Consider the following 27,315-nt stretch of genomic DNA (forward strand, 5'->3'; position numbering starts at 1 on the left):
CCTGAAGGAGATGTCCTGGAGTGGCTGCAGGGAAGAGTTGCATCCCTCCCGACACCCCAAAACTGGGGCTGTTCTGCCTTCCCCAGGGGAGGAGGGCTGGGTACCAGTAACACCAGCAGCTCCTGCAGGTCAAGGCTACTGGGAGTGCGTGAGGAGCACTGGGGGACCGCAGACGGAATGAAGGGGCTTCTCTCAGTCTGGTTGGAAAAGTGCAAAACCCCAACACGGATCACGGGACAGGGTCTTGGTGGAACGGGGTCCAGGTGGGACAGGGTTTGGGTGGGACGGGGATCTTATCGCTCTGGCAGGCTCCGAGTTGTTTCCCATCTTCTGCAAACTCCCTTTCCTTCTGATTTCCTGGGTTGGATCAGTGCCTGGAGGGGTCCATCTGTGGGATGGGATGGGGTGGGATGGTCTTTCTTCTTCCCAAACCGGTGGGATCAGGGAAGGGGCTGGGGCTTCTCTCTGGGTGGGTTTGGGGGGATGTCAAGGCTGTGCTGTGCTTGCCAAAGCTGGAAAATGGGAGTAGGTGTTGGGTTTCCAGGCTTGCTTGGTGGCCAGTCCCCAAGTCCCCACATCCTCTGGCCTTGCCTTCCTGCTCTCCAAGTGGAGAACTGGGTTTGGGTTGGATCTGGTTGCTTTTAGTCCAGCTGAAGGTATCCCGTGGTTCAAAGGGATCCTGGCTAATGTGGGACAAGCTGTCTCAGGTGGTGTGGGGTGTCCCTGGCATCAGTTGGTGCTACAGAAGAGCATCCCAGCCCCGCTTTGGGGCTTTAAGCCTCCTTTTAGACACTTGAGCTCAGATTTTAGCCTTCAGAACTTGGTGGCTTGAGTTCCCTTGACTGCAGAACGTCGGCTCTCCTTGAGCTCTGAAGTCTGCTCTGGGGAAGGGGAGAAAGCACAGATTTGGGGGAGTGGGGGGGGATTCCTCGGTGTCCAGGGTGGGATTTCTCTCCTCATGCCCCAAATAATTTCGGAGGGGCTTTGTGCTGGCTGGGGGAGGCTCAGCAGAACCCATCCCCCCGGGTGGTGTCTCCCACAGCCTGGCCCTGGCCGCTGCTTCCCTGGGAGCCCTCCCCTTTACACCTATTTACACGGCTGCCTCGCTTTATGGCGGTTTATGTCATTATATAAATATTGTCAATTGCTATAAAACAAGGCAAAAACCACTGGAAAATGTCATAAAAGAGATGTTTCCAAGTTTCCTAAAAGGAAAAATATCAGGGAGGTTTTACTTTTCGTAACGACTAATGTTTGCTTCTCCTCCAGGTACCCGTCCTGCCCTCCCTGCCTGCCCCCCGGCTCCATCGGTCGGGGGAACTCAGACATCCCCCTTCCTGGTGGGACGGTGTGACAGGGGAACAGCCTGGCGTGGGGACAAACAACAGCCAGTCCTGCCCGGAGAGTGCCCCTGGGAAAGATGCTCCAGCCCTGGGGCTGGGCATGGGGTGGGAGAAGGAGGTGAGGCAGCTGCTGCCTCCCTTAGTTCGTTGGCAATTAGAGATCGGGAAATTTAGATTTTCTGGTTTTCACCCCCATTAGAAGGAGCAGAGCAAGTTGGGGAGCTCCAGGTAGGTCACACCTTGCTCATCCAGTCCATGATGAAACCCCTTCCCCTGGGGCAGGCTCTGCCCCATGTTGGCCCTAACTTGGCCAAGCCTTGAGCTCTGCACTTGTCCCTCTGCCCATGGGGACAGTCCCACCCCTCTGTCCCACCTCCTTTGCTTCCCAAAGGAGACGGCCACTTCATGCAGAGGTGTTGGGGAGCTGCTGCTCCAGACAGAGCGAGGACAGAGCCAAGATGGGGTCAGGGGAACTGGATGAGTTTGGGAGTGAAACCAATGGCTAGCCAGGATCTCGCTGTCCTTGGCGTGGATTTTCTGTCACCTGAGGGGTCATCAGCCTTCTGAGAGCAGCAGAGAGGAGCAAGCCCTTGAAAGAGGTCTCAGGGGTGGCTGCGGTGGAGAATCAGGGACTGTGATGGGCAAGATCTTCCAGGGCACCTATGGGAACTGGATGTCAGCTTAGTTTTTTTGCAAAGTCTGGGTGCTTCTCTGGGGATCCTTGATACTAACTCCATGACTGGGAATCGGTGGCTGGGAGGGGGCCAGGGCACCCCCTGGGCTCACACACCTTCAGTGTGAGGGGGGAGGCAGTGCTGCTTGGGGTGTGGGGGCCAGAGCAAGGAGTCGCTCCCCAAGCCATGTCCACATGGAAGCCTCCCACCAACGTGGTCTCCTCTTCGTTGTGCCCAACCTGGGCCGGGAGCGTCGCTGCAGCTGGAGACCTCGGCCGATGGTTATGACTGTCAGATACCAAAGAGTCCTCAAACAACCCATTAGTCAATCCTCGGATCTGTGTCCTCAACAAAAAAATCTCTGTTTAGTTTCCTCTACGATAACTGGCCCGTTCAACCTAAGCTGAGAGTACGTATTTTTGGGGATGGGGAGTTAATTTCCAGCGTTGCCGTTGATTAGTTTTGTACAGGTGCAGCATTCCCGTGCCGTGCTTTGGGAGCAGCAGATGTTGGCAGCTGGAAGGCCGTTTGGTGTCTCTGATTTCTTCAGCCAATGGGGCAGAACGAAGCTGGGGGCGGGGAGGGGAGGGATGAAGCACTGGCTGCCACATCCCCGCACCCACCCTCCTCTTGTTTTGTATCCTCATGTGCCATTTTTGTGAGTGTGTCATGTTGTGTTTTGTGTTGTTGTGTTTGTGGTTTTTTTTTCTTTTTTCCCGGAATACCAGGTCCAAACCCACCAGCCCCACAGCCCTGGCTGCTGTCCCTCCTGTGTCCCCCTCCCACCCCACCCCTCCCCAGCCCGACCTTCCTCCCGCCGTCCCCGTCGCTGGTCCCTGCCCGCCCCAGCTCCACACAAAGCAGCATGCACAGTCAGTCTCTCCCTCGCTCCGTGGCCTTCTCCTCCTTTAGGCTTTCTTACACTTCCCCTTCTTCTCCCGCTGCTGGAACTTCCTGAGCCGCCGAGCCCACGTATCCCGCCACTGAATCACCAGGCTGGTTTTGTCCGCAATGATGCCGCTCTGGTCGGGAGAGTCCTCGTTGTTGCCCAGCAGCAAATACTTCTTCATGGGTTTGATTTTGGGGCACTTGCAGGCGATGTCCTTGGAGTGGATCCACAGGGTCTGGTCTCCGCGCCGTATCCGGTTGCTCCCTTGTTTGTAGACAGAGATGATGTTCACCGTGAACTTCCACCAGTCGGCATTTTTTTCCGCTTTCAGGATGTGGATCTGGACAGCTGGGAAAAAAACCACCAGAAAACAACAAAACAAGCCCACGAGGCAAGAGAGGAAAAGATGTTACAATTTGAGCTGGGGAGAAGAAAATTCATTTCAAGTCTTACCTAATGGGCTGCGTGAGGAAAAGGAATTTTGTCTCTAAGCCCAGGCTGGGGGATGGCAACCATGGGTGGTGGTTGCACAAAAACTACTTCTGACCTTGGGACTTGATGATCCCAAGGATCTCTTCCAACCTAGACGAGTCTATGATTCTATGACCCCAGACAAGAGTGGTCAGTGCTGATGGCAAAGGGTCTCAGCAAAGGTACTGAGACTACCATGGGCTTGGGAGGTGCTCTCCAGCCCTGCTGCCACCAAGATGGCCCTCTGGGTCCCCAATAAGCATGGGCATGGTGACCCATGGACTATGGTGTCCCAAGGGCCCCCAGGAGGGAAGGGGAGGCTGGGAGCAGCTGTACACCATGAACCATGGCACTCCTTGTGCTGGTGGCCCTGAGAATGACACAGGGCCACTCAGAATGGTAGTGGAGAACAGGATGCCTCAGCCTTCCATCTGTGTCCCAGGAGGAGCATCATCTCCCACACCATGGGTGTGAAGCAAGAATAGATAAACAATTCCCCAGGGCTGTTGGTGCAGCAACATCTGACCCAGCACCTGAGAACTCCTAAAGCGATCCAAAAAAATCTTTAAAAATCAGATGGATTCATGTACAGTGGACCCTGCCTTTTCCCTTGAAGCACAGAGAAAATTAACAAACCCAGGGACATCTTTTGCCTCCAACTCCGGGTGGTGGCCCAAGCACTGGGCAGGGGCTCTGTGCACAAGGCAAATGTTGCAGAGGACACAGTAGGGAGGTGTCTGTCCCCATCGGCAGTGCCAGAACCCCAGGCTGCACCACAGGACCAGGGATGAGCTTTCTTCTTGACCCAAGGGTCAAAAGGATGGGTTTCTGCATGGGTCATCCCTCCAGCCCCTCTATTCGATCTCCTTCCTTGCTGGTTGGGCAACTTAGTGCATCTGCACCAGGACCCTAAGGCAGCCCAGATTTTAAGAGAAAATGAGCCAAAATCTGGAGCAGAACACTGGGACTGGCCCAAATTTCCAAGCATTTGGCATCTGGATGTAGGAAAGACCTGGTAGGAGCCTCCAGCACATCTACTCAGGGCCAGCGCAAGGAGGCAGCTCTCCATGAGAACTTGGTCTTGGAGAAGGACACTGAATGGGTTCAAACCCATGGCAGGATTTGGGAATGGGGAGGTTTGTTATTCACATGTTTCTAGGAGATGTTCCTGGGCCAAGATTGTTTATTGCTTGCCATGGAAAAAGACACTGCTGGTAAAAATTACAGGTGAAAGACTGAGGGTATGGCTCAAGGAACATAAGGAGAGGTTAACAGCAGCATCCAGCCTGACCTCTGGATCTGGTAGACTCAACTGAGCAGCTCCTGCTGCTCTGGTGAGCTTCTTCCTGACAGTGGTCCATCACAGCACAGAGATGGAGGCAGCACTCGGCCAGGATCACATCCCCCAGGGAGGCTGAACACATTCCTCCTCACTAAAAAAAATGAGCTTCCAGGAAAATATCTTCACCGGGAGGTGACTACCCAGCCCTCCTGGGTTTGTTTGCTGACTGTGGGACGAGAGGAGTCCCCACCAGCAGAGACAGAGAGAAAAACCCGGGTGGTGCTGCCAGCCCTGGCCCGGAGAGCCGGCGGCTCCATGCAGGCTGTGGGCTGGCACAGTCCAACCACAAAGTTGCTTTTTTGACCAAAATTTTAAACTTTTCCCATTTTTTTTCCCCAACTTCCCTCCGTGCCCTGGGAGCTCTAACTCCCTGCCCGTCCACTTGCCTGTCCCAACCATCTGGCTGGTGCCCAGTGGGGCCAATCTCGATTGCATAAATCACCAAAGGGGGTAGAAACCTCAAAAAAAAAAAAAAAAAAAACCAAAAAACCAAAACCAAACCAGCCAAAACTCTCCCATTTGCCTCATAACAACCTAAATTTACCCCCTGGATCAGCGGTGGAGGAGCATCACCCTCACATTAAAACCACAATGTGCAGACTGATTTCAGGCTATGCTGCAGCCCTGCAAGGTTTTTTAACACGTTGCAAGATATATGGTGGGGTGGTGATTTTTTTTTTTTTTCAGAGCATTACATGGACACCAGATGCTTTCATTAAATAAAAAATTAAAGAAAAAAAGAAGAAAAAACACAAGCCTAAGCTCTGACTGTGTATTTCCCAGTCTGGTGCGAAGGTAACAAAATGTGAAGATCAGCCAATTTTTTTTTATTATTTTTTTGGAAACAAATCTTTCCAAAAAAGCTTAAACCTTTGACCTGCCTGGGTCCACACTGACAAAATGGAGAAAATGAATGAAAAGGAACCGGAGAGAGGTGGCTACAGGAAACTCCGCTCTAAAACACACAGTCTGGATTTTTTTGAAGTCAAGGCCCCCGTCTCTCATTTTTTTCCCCTTTTATTAATGAAGTGGAAGGAGTGAAAGCTTCAGGGAAGGCTCGGCTGGCACGGCTGCAGCTGCCTCCACTGACAGCAAGTTTTTCTGCCCATAACTTTGCATCCAGGATGCATGGTTTCCCCCGAGTCTGGCTTCAGAGCCCAAGTTTGGCCATGATTTGTCCGGGTAATTTGGTGGTGGGATCTCCAGCATCTCTCAAGGGATACAAGGTGTGGGGAGATGCAGGGGGGTACCAGGAGGAAGTTTTGGAAGCACCTAAACCGGCTTTCCTGGGTGAATCCCTGGGGATGAAGGCACTTGTTTCTCATGAAAGAGAAGGTTTCTGTTCAAAACTTTCATGGGTTTTGGGGGGGGCTGGCATTGGTGCTTGGGGTTGTCCTTCACCCACCATTTCCTTGGGCAAAGCTCGGCTTTGCCTGTGCCCTGGGGAACTGCTCCCACTTTGCTGATGCACCCACTGACCCCCTGCACAGGGGCTGAGCCACGCTGGGGACCGTCCCTGTCACTGCAGCCATGGAAAAACGTCCCTGAAAGTGTCCATGGGGCAACCAGAAGAAAGGAGGTGATGGTAAGGGGCGGAGGGGGATGGTGGTTTTTCAAGCAGGTGGTGGAGACGATGCTCTCCTGGCTGTGGTCCCCTGGAGCAGATGGTGACCCAGAGCGGGGAGAACAAAACCAAACAAGCCACAGCTTTCATGGCTCCAGCTGAGGCCGGTGACACCAGTTCCCAGCCAGGATGGCTCCTGGTCCAGGTCCTGAGTGTGGTGATGCCCTGGGGCTGCCTGTGGCTTGTGCCCCCTCCTCAGTAACCTGGGGCTGGTTGCAGTGCCCCAGCACCCAGGATCTTCCTCCAGGTTCACTATTCTGCATCCTGCTCTGCTCCCCCATCCCCTCAGTCAAGGAAAGGGGCAGGGAGAGCTGGGGGACGGGGGGCTCCACGGGCAAGAGGAGGGTGCTCAGCCCCAGGGAGCCCACAGGGCTGCCCCCTCAACTCCATCCCACCTGGCACCAAAGCTCCTGAACCACAAATCCTGCCTGGACGGTGCCTTACAAGTCACACCAGCCCAGGTGATGCATTCAAGTGTGTCCGCACATTATACATCTTTTTAAGGAAAAGGTGGCCGAGTGGTCCCTGGGCTGCGGGAGGGGACGGGGGGGGTCCCTGGTCCCCTCCTGCATCTGCAGGGTGCTGGGCAGTGCCACCCTGACATCATGCTCCTTGGCTCCTCAGGGCTTGGCCTGGAGCCTCCAGCCACAGGAAAGACCTGAAGGCTTGATGTTGCAGATGGAAGCAGGGGGGGGGCATGATTTGATGTTAATAAAACCAAAACCCAAGCCCACACCCTCAAAGCATGTTTGAGGGCAGCCACGTAAAGGCTTAAATAAAAGCAGCGCCTCGCAGCATTCAGAGACCATGAGTCAGGGGCCCAAAAATCATGAGATTACCCTGAAAAGAGCGCGACTGGAAAAAAATTATCTTTTTTTTTTTTTTTTAAAATTTACTTTTGGGTTTTGTGCTAAAGCTCTTGATTTCAAGCTTTCACTTGCCAAAGCTGACCTGGGACTGGGCTAGATGGACAAACCTACGCATCCTATGCCCGAACCTGGCTGCGGGAGCTGGAGCTCTGCTGAGATTCCAGCCACAGGGAGCACCTCTGGGCTGGCCCTGGAGAAAGGTCCCACGGGACCACGGGGGTGGCAGCGGGAGCAGAGTGGTTTGCAGAGAGACAAAAGAGGGTCTTTAACATGGACAGATGGAAGCGGGTCCTTGGGAGGTGGTGTCCCAGCCTGAGCCAGGACTTTCTGAAGGGCTGGGTCCCTCCTCTCTGCACAGGTGGAGAAAAATCCATGTGGATTTTACTCCAACCAGCAGCAAAGGATGACCCCAACACCATTCAGGTTTGGGAATGGAAAGAGCTGGTTCCTCGCTGGAGCAAAGGGTTAAAATAGGATTTTTTTCCCTCCCTTTTTTTTTAATTTTTAATTTATTTGGCGGTGGCTTTGCCTGCCTCTCCTTGCCAGTTTCCTACTGGTTTAATATTGGAGATTTATGGCCCCTAATCCCGGCTGGCCTGGGTGCTCCCTGCCTGGGTACGGTCCCCCCCCCAACATGGTGCCAGGGGACCCCTCACTGCCCCGGCTCCTTCCCTCGGGATGCGGTTACGGGGAGGGATCGCTCCCAGCTTCCCTGCTCCGGGAACAGCATTTCTCACTTTCCAGGGTGGTGGGAAGGTCTGTGAGCTGGGGACGAGCCAGGGATGAGCTGGGGATGGTGCTTCCCCCCCCCAGCCTGGCGTTTTTCTGTGGATTCAGGGTTTTTTTCTCCCTCCTGTCTCTCTTTTCAAGCTGCCTTTTGAAAACACGTTTTGCTTTTTTCCACCAGCCCCTGCCAAGCTCCTCTCGAAAAAAGGGGGTGACTAAGTGAAGTCTCCGTGAAAGGAAGGATTTTTTTATTTTTTTTTTTTTTTTTTCCCCAAGAAAGGGCAAAGTGAGCAGATGATCTCACCTTTCAGATGAGGATCCTGCTCCTCTCCCCCCATCCCCTCCCTGACACAGTGCTGGGGAGACGGGGAGGGCTTGGGGACAATGGCTGGGACCCCAGTGCTGGTTCCCAGCAAAATGCTCCAGCATCCTCTGCGCAGGATCGGGTCCCGCTGCAGAGTGCGGAGCTCAGGAAAAATAGAGCTGAAAAACCCTCTGGGTTTCCTTTACCGCAGCTGCCTACCCTACTGGGGTGAACCATGATGGAAAAGCCCCAAAAAATTGGGCTGAAATGGCAGTACCCGACGGAGCGAGGGATGCTCCTGCATCACCTGGACCAGCATCACCTGCTCTAATAAAATAATCCCTTCTGTTGGGCCAGGGGGAATCTCCATCCTCAGCAAGGTCCAGAAATGACCCGCCCCACTGCTTCCCCAGGATAATTTCAACTGCCCCAAACCCAGAGAATCCTCTCCCCCTGGTTTTCTGGGAGCCAAGCGACCCCTGCGCTCCACCAGGCAGCCAAAATAAACCCAGAAAGAAAGCTTTTCTGCTTCTGTTCTTGCCTTCCCACCCCCCTTCCTGAAATCTCCCAGCCTGCCCTCCCCGTGCCCTGTTTCACTCCAAATATTTGCACCAAAACCCATCTCGCGGGAAAGAGCCCAATTTAAAATAAAAGGAAAAGAAAAAAAAAAAAAAAAAAACCCACCCCACAAACCCAACAAAAACAAACAGATAAGAAAAATAAATAAGGGAAAATATCCCCTTTGAATCGTTGAATGAAACAGGGAGCTAAAAAGCCCCTTTGAGAAGCGCGGGGCGGATGATAGCTTCCCGATTGAGCCCGCGGGAGAAGTAACTCTGTTCAAGCTAATTAGAGCCTTTTAGGACATTCAGCCCAGCGATGCCGGCGTAACGGTGAGGAAAAGAGCCTCCTAATTGGCTTCCTGCTGGGGTGTCAGTCCCAAAGTCTTTATTATCCCTCCCTGCACCTTTTCAACCCTTTCTTCCCTCCCTGGCCCCGCCGAAAGCCTGGGCTGCCCCGGGCTCTGCTGCAGCATCGCTCACCCCCGCTGCCTCGCCAGGCTGGTTTGCCATCAAAAAAAGCAAATTTGCTGCCACTGTGGGGCTGGTTGGGGCTGTGGGGGTGGTTGGGGACCCCCTCTCCCCAGGGCCAGGAGGGCTGGGGTGGGAGCACCCCGGTTCCCGCATTGGGAATGGGGTCTGGAGAATAAGCTTATGAGAAGAGGCTGAGGGAGCTGGGGGTGTTCAGTCTGAGGAAGAGGAGGCTGAGGGGAGACCTTCTCACGCTCTATAACTACCTGAAGGGGGGTGTAGGGAAGTGGGGGTCGGTCTCATTTCCCAAGTCACAGGAGATAGGAAAAGGGGAAACGGCCTCAAGTTGCACCAGGGGAGGTTCGGTTGGATATTGGGAAAAATTTCTTCATGGAAAGGGTTATCCAGCATTGGAATGGGCTGCCCAGGGCAGTGGTTGAGGCACCATCCCTGGAGGTGTTCAAAAGACGGGTTGACATGGTCCTCAGGAATATGGTTTAGTGGATTTTTATTGCTTATTTCTTATTTATTTTCTTGTCAGGGTTAGGTTCATGGTTGGACTAGATGATCTTTAAGGTCCCTTCCAACCTAGACGATTCTATGAGAAAAGAAAAGCTCTTTCCAGCACCTGAATTCATTGTTCATGATGGGGTATCTCCTGCCCGAGACAGGTCTTCAGCTGCCCTCATCTCCCCAGGGTCTGGTGAAGCCCCTGATCCCATGTTACACCCTCAAACGAAACGGAGCCTGAGCTTTCACCTGAACGCCCAGAAAACATTCCCCACCCCCCCCAGTGACATAGGATAAACCAAGGAGCGAAACCCTGCGAGGTCTGTCCCTCGAGCAAAGCTCAAGTGCTGCTGCCACCAAAACATCACAATCCTTGGCCCGAGAGCCACAGAAAAAGATAATGCTGCTTGGCTGGAAGCAGGATTCACATGCCTTTTTTTCCTCTGAACTCCCAGGGCCAATTTGGACCACGATAAGCCCAAGTTTCCTACAATCAAGTGGCTGTTTTCTTCCTTCTTCAGAGAGAAAATGCTCCAGCATGACCTCAGCCCTAAGGAGATGCTGGAAGCCAGGTGGGAAAATGAAGGGATGCACATGCCACAGGCGGGAAATGCATTTTGCACCTTATTAGCCAGCAGAGAATCCACCCACGAGAAACCCCCACAGCTTTAGTAGCCTCAGCCTCATCTTTAATAATGTCATGATCCAACAGTGAATTTCTCATGTGCACTTAAACCCTTTTCTCTAAGGGTAAAGACATTCTTTGGGCCTCTCCAACATCTGATGAACCTCCAGCAGCTCCTCTGAGCATGGCCAGACCTCGCTGGATGGGAAGCTCCCCAGCCCCAGCAGCTCACCCTTCCCAAGGGATGCTCTCCACGACCATGTGGGCAATGGAAGAATAAAACAGGAATGCAAATAAAACATTTGCCTCCAAGCCCTCTTCCTTCCCCTGGGCTGGCGGGGAGGTGCCAGAGCACAAAGCCAGCGTGGAGCATCCCTCGGCCGGCCCCGCTGGGAAGCGCCTTGTCCGGGGACGGGCTGTTAAATGGGAATTCGTTCTGCTCTTGCAAACACTTCCCGGACATGCTGAGCTGCTGCTGTGAGCGTGTTGGAGGGAGGGAGGGAGGGAGGGAGGAGGTATCTCCACTCCTGGTTGCTTTGTTGCAGATGGGATGGGAGTTTTTTCATTTGTAGTTTGGCGAAAATATATACATACGTACACACACACACAGATATACATGCATGTGCATATATAGATATATTTTTAATGCATTCCTCTGCTGTGGAGGCACTAGGGCAACCACAGCCCTGGTGGATGCTAAACCCTGTCCTGCTGTGCCTTGTAATTCCCTGATTGTTTAGAAATTTGCAGGCTCAGCTCCAGTCCAGGCTCATCCATACACAGCCCCCTCCCCGTCCCCGGGGCAAACCCAAAGGTTCACGTTTGGTCCCTCCTGCAGACACTTTGCTCCCCCTCACTACAGCCTATGGGGGGAAGGAGACAATTTCCAGCTCCTACATGTGTTTAGCAGCATTTCTAAACAACCCCTGGCATGGACCACCTCTAATTTAACCAGCTCTACCTGATTTTTCCACGTCAGCCCTATTCCTGATGCTCAGCTCGTCCCAGCAACATTGGCACAGCTGGTGAAGGAGGGCAATCCACTGGGCAGGGGTGACCAAAGTGGAGCCATCCTTCCCCACCCTCCCGTGCCAATGTGGCTTGGTGCAGGGGGGAGATGGCCGAGCCTGGGGGGAGAGGGGCTGCTGAACCCTGGAGAGGGCTTCAAGGGGTTCCTCGCTGTGGCCCGAAGAAAATCCCCTTCCAGGATCACCCTGGACATCTCCTGCATGGACCTGCTGGTGACCCCATTGGGAACGGACCCACACTACAAATAATCCCAGGAGCAGAGAGGTGAGGAGGGAGCTTGGGACGTGCCTGGTCCAAACCACTGCTCCAAGCAGGAAGGATGCTCAGGACCTCGAGTACCAGCAAGGACTGGACCCACAGCCTCCCTGGCTTGTCCCAGGGCTTGTCCCAGGGCTGCACCACCCTCTGAACTTGCCTGAGAATTACAGGAGGGATGCATCTGGATGATGGGGAACTGCTTACTGTTTGTCTCCATGGCAAAGCATGTAACAGCACAGAGAGAAGAGATGGGACACGGTGTCATCGTAACCCAGAAGACACCATGGGGTTGATGGGACTATGGACCCTGATTTGGGTGTTGTCTCGGCATCTGCAGGGGGACTCATATTTTCTGAGTAACACACTGCATTGCTGCCTTGCCCAGCATCACTATCCAGGGCTTCCCCTCCAAACCTGGCAGAAAACATACCCCAAACTGCACACGGGTAGCGCCACGAGGCAGAGCTGGGCTGCCTGGCCCCAGCTGTGGTTGAGACCCAGTGGGCAACCTGCCCCTGGGCTGGGTGGGCTTGGGGACACCCCAGGGGGCATATGCTCCTGCTCTGCATCCCTGTGCAGCCTCTCCTCCCTGGGAAGTAGCAGCCGAGAGGGGCGACTCACCATAGTCTTTCTTACAGTACTTCTTCATGTTGATCTTCAGTTTCCCCTTGGAGGCTTTGCAGTATGAGTCACAATCTGCACAGGAGAGAGGGGGAGGGCAAGAAAACATTAACAAAACAAATTAGCCTTAAAATGAATAAAAGGCTGGGGGAAGGGGGGGGGACGGCTCAAAGCTGCAGCCTGCCATGAATAAGCAGCGTGCCTGTGATATCCATCTGCCAGGCCCCGATTGGGTCGTCTAAGGGGGCATTCAGAAAAACCTTCCTTTCTAAAGAAAGCTTTTCACAAAGGAAACCATCCTCCCGCCCACCTCCCCCAGCCCGGCTTCCCTGGGCTGCCTCTGTCTTCCTGGGAGACCCCAGGGCCTCCCTTATTGTGCCACCCAGAGCTTTTGAGAGCCACACAAATTCCCCCTGTTCTCCAGCTCCCAACTGGAGCCTGCCCGGAGCCCACAGAGGCCCCATTGTCACCCCTAACCCGGGCCGGTGTCAGCCTTTGGCATTCATTGCGGAGAGATTCGGGCTGGGGTCACCCTCCGACAATGCGGGTCAGAGAGGAAATTAGCAGCCCATGAAGCATTAGCAAAGCCTTTTGGTGTCCACTCTACTGAAGTGTGCAAATAAAATACCCCAGTAGGAACATTTCAGTTCCAATGGGCCCCCACTGCTGGGACACACTGGCTTTGCTGGGGTGGTGCAGCGGCCGGTGTGGCGGGCAGGCGGGAGCGCTGGCACGGCAGCCTGGCAGTGCCACCAGGGCTGGCAGGGCTGGAGCCCAGCCATGGTCCTGGGCAGCTGCGAGGATGCTGAGCCCTTATCCAGGAGCTGCTGCTCCTCAGAGATGCTGAGCACTGCTCTGGAGCTGCTGCTCCCCAGGGATGCGGAGCTCTGCTCCAGGAGCTGCTGCTCCTCAGAGGTGCTGAGCCTTGTCCTGAGAGCTGATGTTCACCAGGGATGCTTAGCCCATCCACGGGAGTTGCTGGTCACCGGGGATGCTGAGCCCTGCTCCTGGAGCTGCTTGTCCCAAGGGATGCTGAGCCCTACTCCTGGAGCTGCTAGTCCCCAGAGATGCTGAGCCCTGCTCCTGGAGCTACTGCTCCTCAGAGATGCTGAGCCCTGCTCCAGGAGTTGCTGCTCCCCAGGGATGCTGAGCCCTGCTCCTGGAGCTGTTGCTCCTCAAGGATGTGCTCCTGTGAAGGATGCAGCTGGACAGCATCACCCTTTCAGATGGCATCGTGTGGTCAGTGTCTTCCAGGCACCGCTGGGAACATCCCAGGGGCACCACGGCCAGGCAATGCCACAGTGGCTGGGGATGTGCCACCCTGTGCCAGCTCCCAGAATTGAGGCTGGCTCATGGACATGCTGTCCATGCAAGTCCCATGTCTCCTCAGCACCCATAGGTGCCAGAGAGAGGTCCCCAGCACCACAGAAATCCCTTATTTGGGGGGAAAAGGGACACAACTGGCTACAGCGGAAGCTATTGGTACAGCAATAGTCCTTGGACATCTCCACCTCTCCCAACTGCCCATTGGTCCTCCAAAGCCACTGTTGGACACCATGTGTGAAAACCTGCTAAAAAGCTGTGCTGTGGCCCCAGGGCCCTGTGAGCAGGGTTGGACGCTGGGACAGTGGGGGACACAGCTGGTACCCCATGGCCAGTGGACACCAAGGGCCCATATCCTGTCCCAGGCCACATTAGCAGTGCCAGACCAGAACCACACTCTGCCCATGCAACTCCTCAAGCTCTCCAGTGGACCTGAAACCCTGGGGGAGAAGCCATGCAGCCTCCCCCTCTGTGTCCCCCTTTATCGTGGCTGTGTCACACAGCAGGGTGGCATAGAATTATAGAATCATATGGGGTTGGAAGAGACCTCTGGAGACCATCTAGTCCAATCCCCCGGCCAAAGTGGGTCCACCTAGAGAAGGTTGCACAGAAACGTGTCCAGGGGGGTTTGAACGTCTCCAGAGAAGGAGAGTCCACCACCTCTCTGGGCAGCCTCTTCCACAAGTGCGCTACCACTCTCACAGTAAAAAAGTTCCTCCTCACGTTTAGGTGGAACTTCTTATACTCACATTAGTGCCCACAGTTGTGGGCCAGACACAAACTCATGTTTGTGCCACAGCCTCAACAGGGCTTGATGATCCATTTCTTATGTACTGCAAGAGCCCTTGCAAGAAGCGGTTCCTTCCTAGAGAAGTTGTCATGGGAGGGGAAACTGAGGCACAGAGTTGGGAGGTGGCTGCACAGCTACAGCGGCTGCAGCTTTTCTGGTGATAGCTCTGTGTGCAGCTCTGCTGGTATGAAGCTTCAGGACAGGGCCATGTTGGAGGAGGTGATCTCCAGTGGTGGATGCTCAGAGGCAGCCCAAGCAAGAAGGTCACCAAGGTCTGCAGACACGATGCACTGGGTGTTCTGCGCCCTCTCAGCTCACCAGACTCAGTACAAGAGGTGTCCCTGGAGTGGGAGGTGGGTTCAGAAACATGGGGAGCTTCCTGAGGTGGGGAGAAGATGCTCCAGGAGGTCTCATGGACCCCAATCCCAACCCTCCCCATTCACAGCAGAGCCCAACTCAGCCTCAGCCAAACAGCAGCTTCTTTTTTGGCTTGACTGGGGAACCAACAGAAGGAAACCTAGAGAGGCGAATACCCACACATCCCAAGATCATCAGGTACCACCTCATCCCAACACCTCCGAGCCATGTGTGCCCCAGCTCTTCTCAGCAAGGGAGGATGCTGAGCCCTTATCCAGGAGCTGCTGCTCCTCAGAGATGCTGAGCACTGCTCTGGAGCTGCTGCTCCCCAGGAATGCTGAGCTCTGCTCCAGGAGCTGCTGCTCCTCAGAGGTGCTGAGCCTTGTCCTGAGAGCTGATGTTCACCAGGGATGCTTAGCCCATCCACGGGAGTTGCTGGTCACCGGGGATGCTGAGCCCTGCTCCTGGAGCTGCTTGTCCCAAGGGATGCTGAGCCCTACTCCTGGAGCTGCTAGTCCCCAGAGATGCTGAGCCCTGCTCCTGGAGCTTCTCTCCAGAGATGCTGAGCCCTGCTCCTGGAGCTACTGCTCCTCAGAGATGCTGAGCCCTGCTCCAGGAGTTGCTGCTCCCCAGGGATGCTGAGCCCTGCTCCTGGAGCTGTTGCTCCTCAAGGATGTGCTCCTGTGAAGGATGCAGCTGGACAGCATCACCCTTTCAGATGGCATCGTGTGGTCAGTGTCTTCCAGGCACCGCTGGGAACATCCCAGGGGCACCACGGCCAGGCAATGCCACAGTGGCTGGGGATGTGCCACCCTGTGCCAGCTCCCAGAATTGAGGCTGGCTCATGGACATGCTGTCCATGCAAGTCCCATGTCTCCTCAGCACCCATAGGTGCCAGAGAGAGGTCCCCAGCACCACAGAAATCCCTTATTTGGGGGGAAAAGGGACACAACTGGCTACAGCGGAAGCTATTGGTACAGCAATAGTCCTTGGACATCTCCACCTCTCCCAACTGCCCATTGGTCCTCCAAAGCCACTGTTGGACACCATGTGTGAAAACCTGCTAAAAGGCTGTGCTGTGGCCCCAGGGCCCTGTGAGCAGGGTTGGACGCTGGGACAGTGGGGGACACAGCTGGTACCCCATGGCCAGTGGACACCAAGGGCCCATATCCTGTCCCAGGCCACATTAGCAGTGCCAGACCAGAACCACACTCTGCCCATGCAACTCCTCAAGCTCTCCAGTGGACCTGAAACCCTGGGGGAGAAGCCATGCAGCCTCCCCCTCTGTGTCCCCCTTTATCGTGGCTGTGTCACACAGCGGGTGGCATAGAATCATAGAATCATATGGGGTTGGAAGAGACCTCTGGAGACCATCTAGTCCAACCCCCTGGCCAAAGTGGGTCCACCTAGAGAAGGTTGCACAGAAACGTGTCCAGGGGAGTTTGAACGTCTCCAGAGAAGGAGAGTCCACCACCTCTCTGGGCAGCCTCTTCCACAAGTGCGCTACCACTCTCACAGTAAAAAAGTTCCTCCTCACGTTTAGGTGGAACTTCTTATACTCACATTAGTGCCCACAGTTGTGGGCCAGACACAAACTCATGTTTGTGCCACAGCCTCAACAGGGCTTGATGATCCATTTCTTATGTACTGCAAGAGCCCTTGCAAGAAGCGGTTCTTTCCTAGAGAAGTTGTCATGGGAGGGGAAACTGAGGCACAGGGTTGGGAGGTGGCTGCACAGCTACAGCGGCTGCAGCTTTTCTGGTGATAGCTCTGTGTGCAGCTCTGCTGGTATGAAGCTTCAGGACAGGGCCGTGTTGGAGGAGGTGATCTCCAGTGGTGGATGCTCAGAGGCAGCCCAAGCAAGAAGGTCACCAAGGTCTGCAGACACGATGCACTGGGTGTTCTGCGCCCTCTCAGCTCACCAGACTCAGTACAAGAGGTGTCCCTGGAGTGGGAGGTGGGTTCAGAAACATGGGGAGCTTCCTGAGGTGGGGAGAAGATGCTCCAGGAGGTCTCATGGACCCCAATCCCAACCCTCCCCATTCACAGCAGAGCCCAACTCAGCCTCAGCCAAACAGCAGCTTCTTTTTTGGCTTGACTGGGGAACCAACAGAAGGAAACCTAGAGAGGCGAATACCCACACATCCCAAGATCATCAGGTACCACCTCATCCCAACACCTCCGAGCCATGTGTGCCCCAGCTCTTCTCAGCAAGGCCAGAGTCACCTCATCTCAGCACCATCCTCCTGCCCCACTGCTGCTCCCAGAATAATAGATGGCTTCATGCTCTTGCAGTATGGCCTACCCAGGGCCGAAAGCGAAAGCTATGACATGCAGTGGGGTATCTTCCTCCTCCAAGTGTCCCAGCTGAGATCTCTGCTCAGCTACAATCCACCCAAAGCCCTTAGAAACCCAGGACCTGAGCTGGTGACCAAGGGGTTCAGCAGCCGATGCCTCCCCTTTGCTTTCCTTATCTAACATGACCCTGAACATCAAGAAAACTTGAGATGCACTGAGAAAAGAGCGGATATTCCATAAAAACTGTAGTTCAGATGATGGAGCTTCACTAGCAAAGTCCAAGCCATGCCTACATGGCAGGTTGCCACCATGCTATGGGACATAGCTGCCTGGTGTCACTGAGCCCAGGGAAGTGAAACTTTCCTGATCCAACTCACTGGTAAGATGTTCCTGGCTGTAAACATGGAAGGAAAATTCTATAAGGGAAATAAATGTGCATGTGGCAACCTAAACAGCCCAGGGATTCTTTCCCTCATCCGCTTGGTAGAGCAGGGGACAGACAAGGGACAGGCCACCAAGCTGCTTCGCCAGGCAGCTGGCGTGAATCTGCTGAACCGCAGACTGGTGGTGTTCTCAGGACACTAACGAGGTTATGATAAAGCTGATGATGGTTCTCCTCTGGCACAGAAATCCTGGCGCCCTACAGATATTTATCACCGCTGTTACACCTCAGCCCCTCTGCAGCAGCTGATCTGCAGAAGAGGCTGATGCAGGGGCAGGGAACTGAGCAGGGACAAGATCTGGCTGCAGATCTCTCCTCCTCTGGCCAAATCAAAGCCAGACAAACAGATGCTGGCAAGCAGCTGGCTCTGAGCACCAGCAACGGGCAGGGGTAGATGGCAGCTCCCACCTGTGTGCCCCATGGCTCGGCAAGAGGGTCTCCAACCAGCCAGGTGGGAGAGCCCACCCAGAGCAGATCTTCCTCCAGCCCCACAGTGCTGCTGCTGTGGTCCAACCCCGAGAAACAGCAATCAGAGAGAAACCATTGCTCTGGACTTCAGTCCTAGACCACTCACAAGCACAAACCCGAGTCTCTTCAGCAAGTTCTACCCACAGAAACATCCCTGACCACACCAGAGCTACCCAATCCTCACACTGCTGCTGCAATATTTCTGCTGTGCCTGAGATTGCAGACCTGCTGGAAACCCAACCCCAGCCAGGGAGGTTGCAAGGGAGCTGGTGAGGGGACTGGAGCACAAGTCTTGTGAGGAGAGGCTGAGGGAGCTGGGGGTGTTCAGCCTGGAGAAAAGGAGGCCGAGGGGAGACCTTCTGAATCTCTCCAACTTCCTGAAAGGAGGGTGTAGCCGGGGGGGTCGGTCTCTTCTCCCCAGGAACAGGCGATGGGACAAGTGGAAACAGCCTCAAGTTGCGCCAGGGGAGGTTCAGATTGGATATAGGGAACAATTTCTTCATTGAAAGGGTTATTAAGCCTTGGAAGAGGCTGCCCAGCTCAGTGGTGGAGTCACCATCCCTGGAGATATTTAAAAGCCGGGTGCTGAGGGACGTGGGTTAGTGGAGGTTTTTGTCAGTGTTGGGTTGACAGTTGGACTCGATGATCTGAAAGGTTCCTTCCATCCCAGACAATTCTATGATTCTATGACACCACTCAGCTGCCCCCTACAAGCCCTGCAGGAGAGCACCCCATGCCCACACCCTCACCTTGCTCCAGGGGTACAAGCCTGGAACCAGGTTTGTGGCTCAAGACACCCAACTACAGCCCAGGTCTGGCCCTGCTTTTACTGACACAACCCTCGTTCCGCCTCCCCTTTCTCTTTCTGTCTCTCCCGACCCCACGGGCTGTGCCAGAGCCTCAGCTGGTTTGAATTGAACTTGATGTGGCCAGAGCCAGCTGGTGTAAATCAGTGTAAATCACCAGATGCCAGGGCTGATTTAGATGGGTGGGGGATTTGCCCCAGTTCATTTCCTTTGTCTCCTGCATGGAGACCTCTCCTGCCCTCCTGGGTGACTTGGAGGTCCTCCGGGGCCTCTTTGGGAGGGCAAATGAAATTTCTCAGAGCACAGCACTGAGTTTTGGTTTGCTGGGTACATGGAGAGATGCTGCGAGATCACTACTTGCAGAGGGGATGCTGCAGGGAATTATTTCAATGCTGGTTAACACCTGGAAAAGACCCTGCTCTTGTCCCCCAGGTGACTTTTCAGCAGTTTAGGCTCTGGGGGAAGGTTTGCTGAGCTGCTGGTCCCTTGATCGAAGGTGACAGCAGAGCCAAGCTCCCAGGCTGGGGAAGGGATGGGAGGAAGGGGCAAGAGGCTGAGAGGATTGTTTTGGAGCCTGGAGTGCTCCAAATGCTATTTCAGTGACTGGTGAGTACGTGCAGGAGATACACGTGTGATGTGACTCCTGCAGAATTTGTCCCAGCGTTCTTCTGGTAGAAACCTAGGAAGTCCCAAGGCCTGTGCTGCTTCTCCTGGCTGCAGGTCCCTCTTGCTCATCTCCATGAGGTTGCAGACGATCAGCCTGGGGTGACCTGCTCTTGGAAGGGGATGCCAGAGTATGACCAAAAGGCCAGGCTGAGAATAAAAGGAGGTTGCCTGAAGAAGTGAAGCACTCTTTGGGATGGACAACACCTTGGTACCCGACGCGTGGGGTGGTTAAGTGTCCAGGTCCTATCCACCCACAGGCATGATGGGGTGGACACCCCTTGGCTCTACCCTATGGAACTGGTGGATGGGATCAGCCCCAGCTCTCTGCCCCATCGTGTAGGACACAGATGTCCCCTGCACATGAGGGCACAGAACCAGAGTTGGTCCTCACCCTGGTGCTGTCCTGTCCTGCTCCTCCTCCTGAGCAGATCTGCCCTCTCCCTGCCTGGTCCCAGACAGGGCTTGCCTGCCCTCAGCAGATCCTGAAACCTCTCTGGATCACTCCTACCCTGCTTTTGGCCTGGCCATCTGCCTTCTGAAGGTCTCCAACACCCCTGGCTACAGCACCGTGGTGTGGGAGAGACAGAGCAGTGATATCCACACACCCTCCTCCCCCTGTCCCAGCGCTTCCCTCCCCGCCTCTGCTCAGCTGCACAAATGCAAATCCCCATTTTGGAGACACGAACCCAAAAAGCACAACCAGATCATGGTGCTTTGCTTTGTGGTCTTTTTTTGGTTTTTTTTCCTCATCACCGCGACCCACAGAGCGGGGGAAACATCCTACACCTCCCTGCCGGATCCCCCCCGGGGTTGGCAGCCGCTGGCCACTTGCCTGCGGGAAAAACCCCAAATTTGCAGCATCTCCTGGATAAAGGGAGCGGGAGGGGAGCTGGGAAGAGGCGTTTGGCGCTACTTGTTCGCAGAGAGAGGGCTGGGAGCAGGTGGTGGGCGGCTGTTTCGTGTCCATCGCAGCTTAGTGAAACGTGTCAGCGCAGCATTCAGCAGCTTTGCAGCTCAGCCCATCCCCTTGATATAACTAATTCTCTGGCTGAGCAAAGAGTTTTCACAGCTAAACACCTTCTTTGTTTTGCTTACTTCTTCTTTTTTCTTTTTTTTTTTTTTTTTTTGCAGCATCTCCTGGATAAAGGGAGCGGGAGGGGAGCTGGGAAGAGGCGTTTGGCGCTACTTGTTCGCAGAGAGAGGGCTGGGAGCAGGTGGTGGGCGGCTGTTTCGTGTCCATCGCAGCTTAGTGAAACGTGTCAGCGCAGCATTCAGCAGCTTTGCAGCTCAGCCCATCCCCTTGATATAACTAATTCTCTGGCTGAGCAAAGAGTTTTCACAGCTAAACACCTTCTTTCTTTTGCTTACTTATTCTTTTTTTTTTTTTTTTTTTTTTTAAATTGCCTTTTTAAAAAAATTGTTATTTCCTTTTGGGGGGTTGTTTGAGCAGGGCTGGGGCTCTTGCATGAGACGGAAAGCCGTGGGAAGCCAGGGCCCTGGTCACCCCCTGCTCCTGGGGGGCTGATGCTTTTGGGGTTGGGAGGATGGAGGTGCCAGCAGCCGGAGGTCGGGGTGCGGAGAGGCATTCCCGAGGAGATGCTGTGTGGAACCGTGTCTTGCTGCGCTTGCAGTTCCCAAAATGAGCTTTAAGCCTCTGCAAAAGCCACATGTCGGTAACGGAAATTAAAGGCCCCTTGATTCTGACATGATAGAACGATTAAAGCCACATTTCTTGGCCTGGGTACCTAACTCGAAACGCAGATATAAGGCTTAGATCCCCGAGAGGATTCAGATTTCTAATCCAAATTTATGCAGCTAAATTCCCATTGATTTCCCCCAGGTAGGGCTCTAAATACCTCTGTGGGCTGACATCCAAAGTGGAGGTGTCGTGGTTTATGAGGGGAGACCCTGCCTTGACAGCTTGGCCTCAACATTTCAGCAGGTTGAGGTGCTTGCCCGCTCCCAAGGGGCTGTGTTTCTTGCTGGGGGTGGGGGTCTGCCCGTCCCTGCCTCCCGTTTGCACTGGGTGGGATGTGCAACCATTCCCAGTCGCAAAATGAAGGTGCAGGTCCAGATGTCAAATCCCAAATCCGTGAGCTCATCACTGGAGAGAGCGGAGCTGAGAAACAAGAGTTGGGGTCTGCTTGGGGTCCCAGACACCCCCAGAGCTGGCCAGTTCAGATCAAAGGGGATGGTTTGGTTTCCCCTCATGCAAGGAGACCATGGTGATGAACAGCTTTCATCTCCTTTCTTTTTCTCCCTTCCTCCTCAGCATTATTGGTCAGGAATCCTCCATCCCTGTGCATCCCTGCATGGAGCTGGGGCATGAGCTGCCACCTGCCATGGTGGCCACGGGGGAACACAACAGCACCCAGGTCCCCACCAGCTCCCAGTAAATCTGGACTTGGAAATGCCCCAAACTTGTGCTCCAGCACCTGCATTGCTGATTCTTCTGGCTTTCCAACAGCTCCTGAAGTTGCAGGGGGGGCTCTGTCCCACCTGAGGTATGTGACTTTTGGTGCAGTGCTGCAGAACCCCCACGAGTGCCCACAGGGAGGAAGGTGAATGTCTCGCTGCTGCCGTTCTGTGATATCTGGTATCACTGGGATGCTGGAGATGGACCCAAGTGAACCCTCCCTTCGGAGGGAGTTGAGGAATCCCAACTCTAGGCTGCGGTCCATGCCCAGACCTTGCTGCTGAGCCAACAGTGCTCTCAAACAAAGCCCCAGTGCGGGTCCTGTCTGCATCGAGGTATTTCCTGAGCCCATCCAGCAACCACAAAACTATTCCAGGTGCTCCAAAGAACTGCCAGAGCCTGTAGTCCTGTGGGATTTAGAGGACAACATGTGCATCGGCCTACAACTCCAGGGCTTTGCAGAGCTTCGTGCTGCCCCATCCCTGTGGGGCTGAATGCTCCTCCAAACTGTTCGTGCTGCAGAAATAAATCTCCAACCCCCTTTACAGTCAACCACCCCATATCTTCAGCTCCTGGTTGGGTGGGAAGCATGGAGGAAAAGCACATGGAGCAAAAGATGTTCATGTAGGGCGAGCCAGCCTTTGGGGAGGGCAGGGATGGAAACGTCGCATCTCTTGTCTGTGGTTGAGCGTGGGCACTTGATGTGCCCAAACTGGGCATGGAAACACTTCTGTAAGCCATCGTGAAACATCCTGAAGGCAGTTGGAGGCCACATTCCCGGGTGACGCAGGGGATAAGATGCAATCCACCACTGCCCAGCACCAGGACAGGAGACAGTGGCCCTGTGCTGGGGTTGCTCCACAGCAGTTATGGCAGGGATGCCTTTGGTTTCTGGACATTTCCCCAGACAACAATGAAATCCCGTTTCCCTTCCTGCAGCGCTGGACCTGCCCCTTGCTTCCACCCCAAAGAATTATTTTAACATCTCAGTGAGTGACTGTTAGAGTCATTTCAGAGAGTGCCAGCTCTGCTGGCCAAACGTGCTTGCTCCAAGGTTTTAGCTCCTGGCCTTTGCTGACCACACGTCCTGAGGGAGGGGATGCTCTGGAATAGCCCTCTCCTCGCACAGGGAGCATGGATGGGCTTCTCCTCCCCGTGGGGTGAGGGGCAGGGGCTGCGGTGTGTCTGGCTTGCAGAGCACACTTTGACTGCAAGGGATTGATGCTGTAATTTAATTTGGGCTGGACTCCAGTGGGAGTCTTGATTCTCAGAGCAGGCTTCTTTAATATAAAAGCAAACTTAAAGCACAGGATGCCCCCCAGGTTATTGGCTTTAGCGGTGGGATGCCTTCTCCTGTGCCCAGCAGCCTCTCTTCCCCGCTCTGGCGGCTGAAGGGAGCAGGGGAGTCTGTTATGACTAAGTTGGCTCCTCTTCCCCCCCACCTGGCAGTGACCCAGCTATTGTGTGTGATGCCCTTTGCCAATATAACATGCAAATTAGTGCTCTTCATTTCGGGCCGGCTGCAGGACTGCCGGTGCCTCTGGCTGGGTGGCCTCGACCATCTCTCCAGCCTGGATGAGAACTGGTTTTGGGAGGTGCATAATTCACAAGCCTTAGACCCGGGCTGAGATGGGACTGGGCTGCTCAAGGCGTGCACATTGTGTGATCTGAAAAATGGTCCCCAGGCTTGGAACAGTTCCCTTCACAGCCTGGGGACAGGGATCCCGAGGGCCTGGGTCTGCTCCCAGAGGGTCTCTGCAAAGCCCTGGTGCAAAGCAAGTCTCTGGCATGGGGTTGCATTGAACCACGCGGCTGCGTGACTTTGTTGTCTGTCCTTGGTCACCTCCTAAGCTGTCTGAGGGCAACTGAGCTCGGAGCAGCAGTCCCCACAGCATGTCCTGGGAAAAAGAGCTGGCAGGGATTCATCTGGATGGAGACCCAGCTCCATCAGCTCCCGGGACAACCTCAGAGAGGGTCTGTAACTGGTCTGCTCTGCATGTAAAGGCAGAGACACCTGCTCAGGCACCAGACCAGAAGATCTGGTCCCCAAAGCAGTCTTGGGAGCACTTTGCACCATCACACATGTGCATGGGGTGCTGGTGCCAGCCCTGTTCCATAACGAGCACAGCCACTGCGGCAGGGACCTGCGCCAGCCCATCTGGGCAGGAAAAGTGCAGTGAGATATTTTCACTTTTTTTTTTTTTTTATGTTCTGTAGAACATCAAAACAATTCCTTGGGACCTCAGTGAAACCCCTAGGATCACCTGGCAGGAGTATCCTGACCCCTGCTCTCAGCCCTGCCTGCCTGACACCGCACCCCACGTCATGGGCCACCAGCGCCTCGCCGGTCCTCACCAGACAGCGTGTTTCAAAGACATCCTCAGGCCGTCCTGTGCCTGAACCGGGGACTTGTTGTATGGTGCTGGGGCAAAAGATGGTTGAAACCCACCCGTGCACCAGGAGGGCAGCCCCTTGCAAAGGGGGAGCCAGGTCCGCAAGCCCTGCAGGCATCTCCAGCCAGGAGAACTGCCATTAACCTCTCCCTTGGAACAAGAAGGTGCAAATGAGCCCACAGTAGCCTCCTTTCTTCTGGCTGAACAAGATTGATTGAAAAACAAATTGGCGCAAATAAAGCATGTAATTAGATTAAAGCCTCTCGCCTGGAGCGGGTGGAAAGCGGCGGCCGGGCGGTTCGCAGGAGCCCGCAGCCCCCTTCCCACCTCCGCAGCATCCAGCACGGCTCCGGGGGGTGGCTGGCAGGACCACCAGCATCCCGAAGGATGTGGCCAGGGTGGCCCACCGCCTCCGGGAGCTGCCTTTGCTGGGGACGGTGATGCACGGCCACCCGTTTTTGAGCCGTGACCCACTGCAGCATCCCTGCAGCTGGTCCCAGGCATGGTTCAGATGCTGCCAGGGCACTGCCCTTCTGGTCCAGCCCTGGCACCCCCTGGTTGCTGCCACCCCCAGACACCCCCCGAGCCCCTCTGCAGGTTGGGGCAAGTTCGCTCCCTGCTTCTCTAGCTGCCTGCTGCTGGGTTTGGGATGGGAAGGAATGGTCCTGAGCAATTTTTGGTGTTTTGGGACATGGGTGCTCGCAGCAGCCATGGCCTCGTGAGCATCCCAATTTTTCCTGAATATAAAGGGAGCGAGCAGGCAGGCTGCAGCCCCAGTGGGGACAGCCCAGCTGTGCCAGACCCTAAAGCGCTGGAAAACACCACACAAACACAGGAGATTTATGGCACATCCACTCTTGCCCCTGCATCCTCCTCGCCCCTCTCCCAGGGCTGGCAGCACGTTTCCTACCCGCTCCCGGTGGGAGCAAACACTTGGCTGAGCCCCAGGAGGCATGGGGGATGTGGGGTGCCAGCCCTGACAGCTCTTCGCCCCCACCCGGCGCTGCCCCCCTGCAAAAGTGTCCCCAGCCTCCGACCGCTGACAAACTCCAGGGTTGCCGCTCCCAGTGCCCCCGGGGACACAGCCCTGCCGAGAGCCGCACTCCACATGATTAAATACGTTAATAGGAAACCATCTGTCTTCGGAAGCATTGGCCACCCTATAAATTCCCGGCCTGACAGCAGCTCCCCGGCCGAGCGGGCGCTGCGCGGGACGCAGGGGCAGGATGTAACCAGAGACGGGGCAAATCAGACTTTCCGCTCGGGGGGAAACGCGGCAGCGGAGAGACAACGCTGGGGGCAAGCGCCGTGCTTTGCCAAGGAGAAGCAACATCTGGAAATGTCCCAGGAAGGGGAGAGAATCTGTTCATTTCACTTCAAATTCGTCGTTTTGGTTTTTTTTTTTTAAGATGGGCTTGATGGTGATGCTGGGCTTGCAAGTCCTTGCTCTGAGGCTCATGGCTTGGCTATGTAGCCCAGGGCTTGTGGGCACCCAGGTGCCTCCAGTGTTAGAAGGATGGTCCTTGAGGTAGCAGCCTCCTGGAGCTGGGGATGTGGGGATGGCGGGATGCAAGGATGGAGGGATATGGGGACGAAGGGATATGGGAATGAAGGGATGGAGAGATATGTAGATGAAGGGATGTGGGAATGGAGGGATGGAGAAATGAAGGGATGTGGGAATGGAGGGATGCATGGATGGAAGAATGGAGGGAGGTAGGGATGAAGAACTACAAGGATGGGGGGATATGAGGACGAAGGGACGTGGGGATGGAGGGATGGAGGGATGTGGGGATGGAGGGATGGAGGGATGTGGGGATGGAGGAATGGACAGATTTAGGGATGGAGAGATACAGGGAGGGATATGAGGCTGAAGGGATATGGGGAAGAAAAGAAGAAAGAATGCAGGGATGAAGGGATACGGGGACGCAGAAAGCCCTGTGATGGGATTATAAGAGCACGATGCAGTTGTGACTGAAGCCTGTCTGCACTTCAGCAGAAGTTCTGTCATTATTTTTTTGTTGTTTCCTTTTTTCCACAGACTTTCTGAAACATTTCAAAGTGACTAGAAGTTTCCTTGCTGGAAGCTCCTCACCCCTATTGTGCTCACAGCCATTCACTGTGGATCACCGTGAGAAACCTCTTTTCAGGGGGGAGCTGGATGCTGCAGCTGATCAATCAGTCAATCAATCACACGGTCAATCCATCACCTTGCTTACAGCCTGAGACAAGCAAGAGAATACCCATGCAGGGCTGAATTAATTACTCGTTTGGATGGGTACAAAGCTGGAGACCCCCAGACTGAGCCCAGATACGCACCAAGTTGACTGAAATGGGAATTTCACCTCCCTATTGTACAGCAGACAGCTGTGGAGACCTTTATTCCCAGCCTACAGGATGCTCCCGGCTCTCCGCTGAGCTCAGGCTCACTGTTAGCACTTCCTCGGAGTGATGAGCTGTGATTGTTCTCTCCATCAATGCAAAGTTCTGCCTGGCCATGCCCCATACCCAGCTCAGGGAGCATCCTCACCGCAACAGAGCAGGCATGGGCTGTGCCCACAGTTTGGCAGCTCTTTCCAGCCTGACCAGCAGCTCCTTGGATCTCTCTGGGGAGGTACTGATCCCCTACAGGCGTGCAAGCACTTACACGAGTGCACACACACATGAACATGCTCCTTTTCATTGAATATCAGTGCTGGGTGATTACCAAGACATGTTGTGTCTTCAAATCCAAAAAACCCCTAAGGCTAGGTGGTACTCTGCTTGCAATTCTACACAGTCAAAACTTTGTGATTTCCTTTGTCGGTCTGTAGGCAAGTCTTCTTTGAAATCATACACCTCCTCAGGCTTTTCCTTCTCAATACATAATGTCAACAAAATGTCTTTTGACAGTCACTTTCGTGTTAAATTTACGAGGGGCTATGTAAGTTGGGTTTTTTGGAGGTTTTTTTTTCAGAGTGCCTCTGATAAAAGAGATCTGCCCGAGGATCTGCCTCCTACAGGAGCCTGTGCTCCCTCTGCTTGGTGGAGAGCATCCGTCCCT

General features: G+C 54.6%; 1 protein-coding gene across 1 annotated transcript in view; it reads right to left on the reverse strand.

Moving 5' to 3' along the window:
- Positions 1-2,839: 2,839 nt before the first annotated feature.
- Positions 2,840-27,315, reverse strand: part of NTN1 (netrin 1) — a 109,247-nt gene continuing 84,771 nt past the window's right edge. Inside the window, exons 5-6 of the mRNA XM_014960114.1 lie at positions 12,317-12,391; positions 2,840-3,254 (exon numbers count right to left, since the gene is read on the reverse strand). Coding sequence (XP_014815600.1) covers positions 2,926-3,254; positions 12,317-12,391 — 404 coding nt within the window. The 3' untranslated portion in view covers positions 2,840-2,925. The remainder of the gene's footprint in view (positions 3,255-12,316; positions 12,392-27,315) is intronic.

The sequence above is a fragment of the Calidris pugnax genome, unplaced genomic scaffold (genome assembly GCF_001431845.1).
Source record: "Calidris pugnax isolate Ruff unplaced genomic scaffold, ASM143184v1 scaffold463, whole genome shotgun sequence".
NCBI lineage: Eukaryota > Metazoa > Chordata > Aves > Charadriiformes > Scolopacidae > Calidris > Calidris pugnax.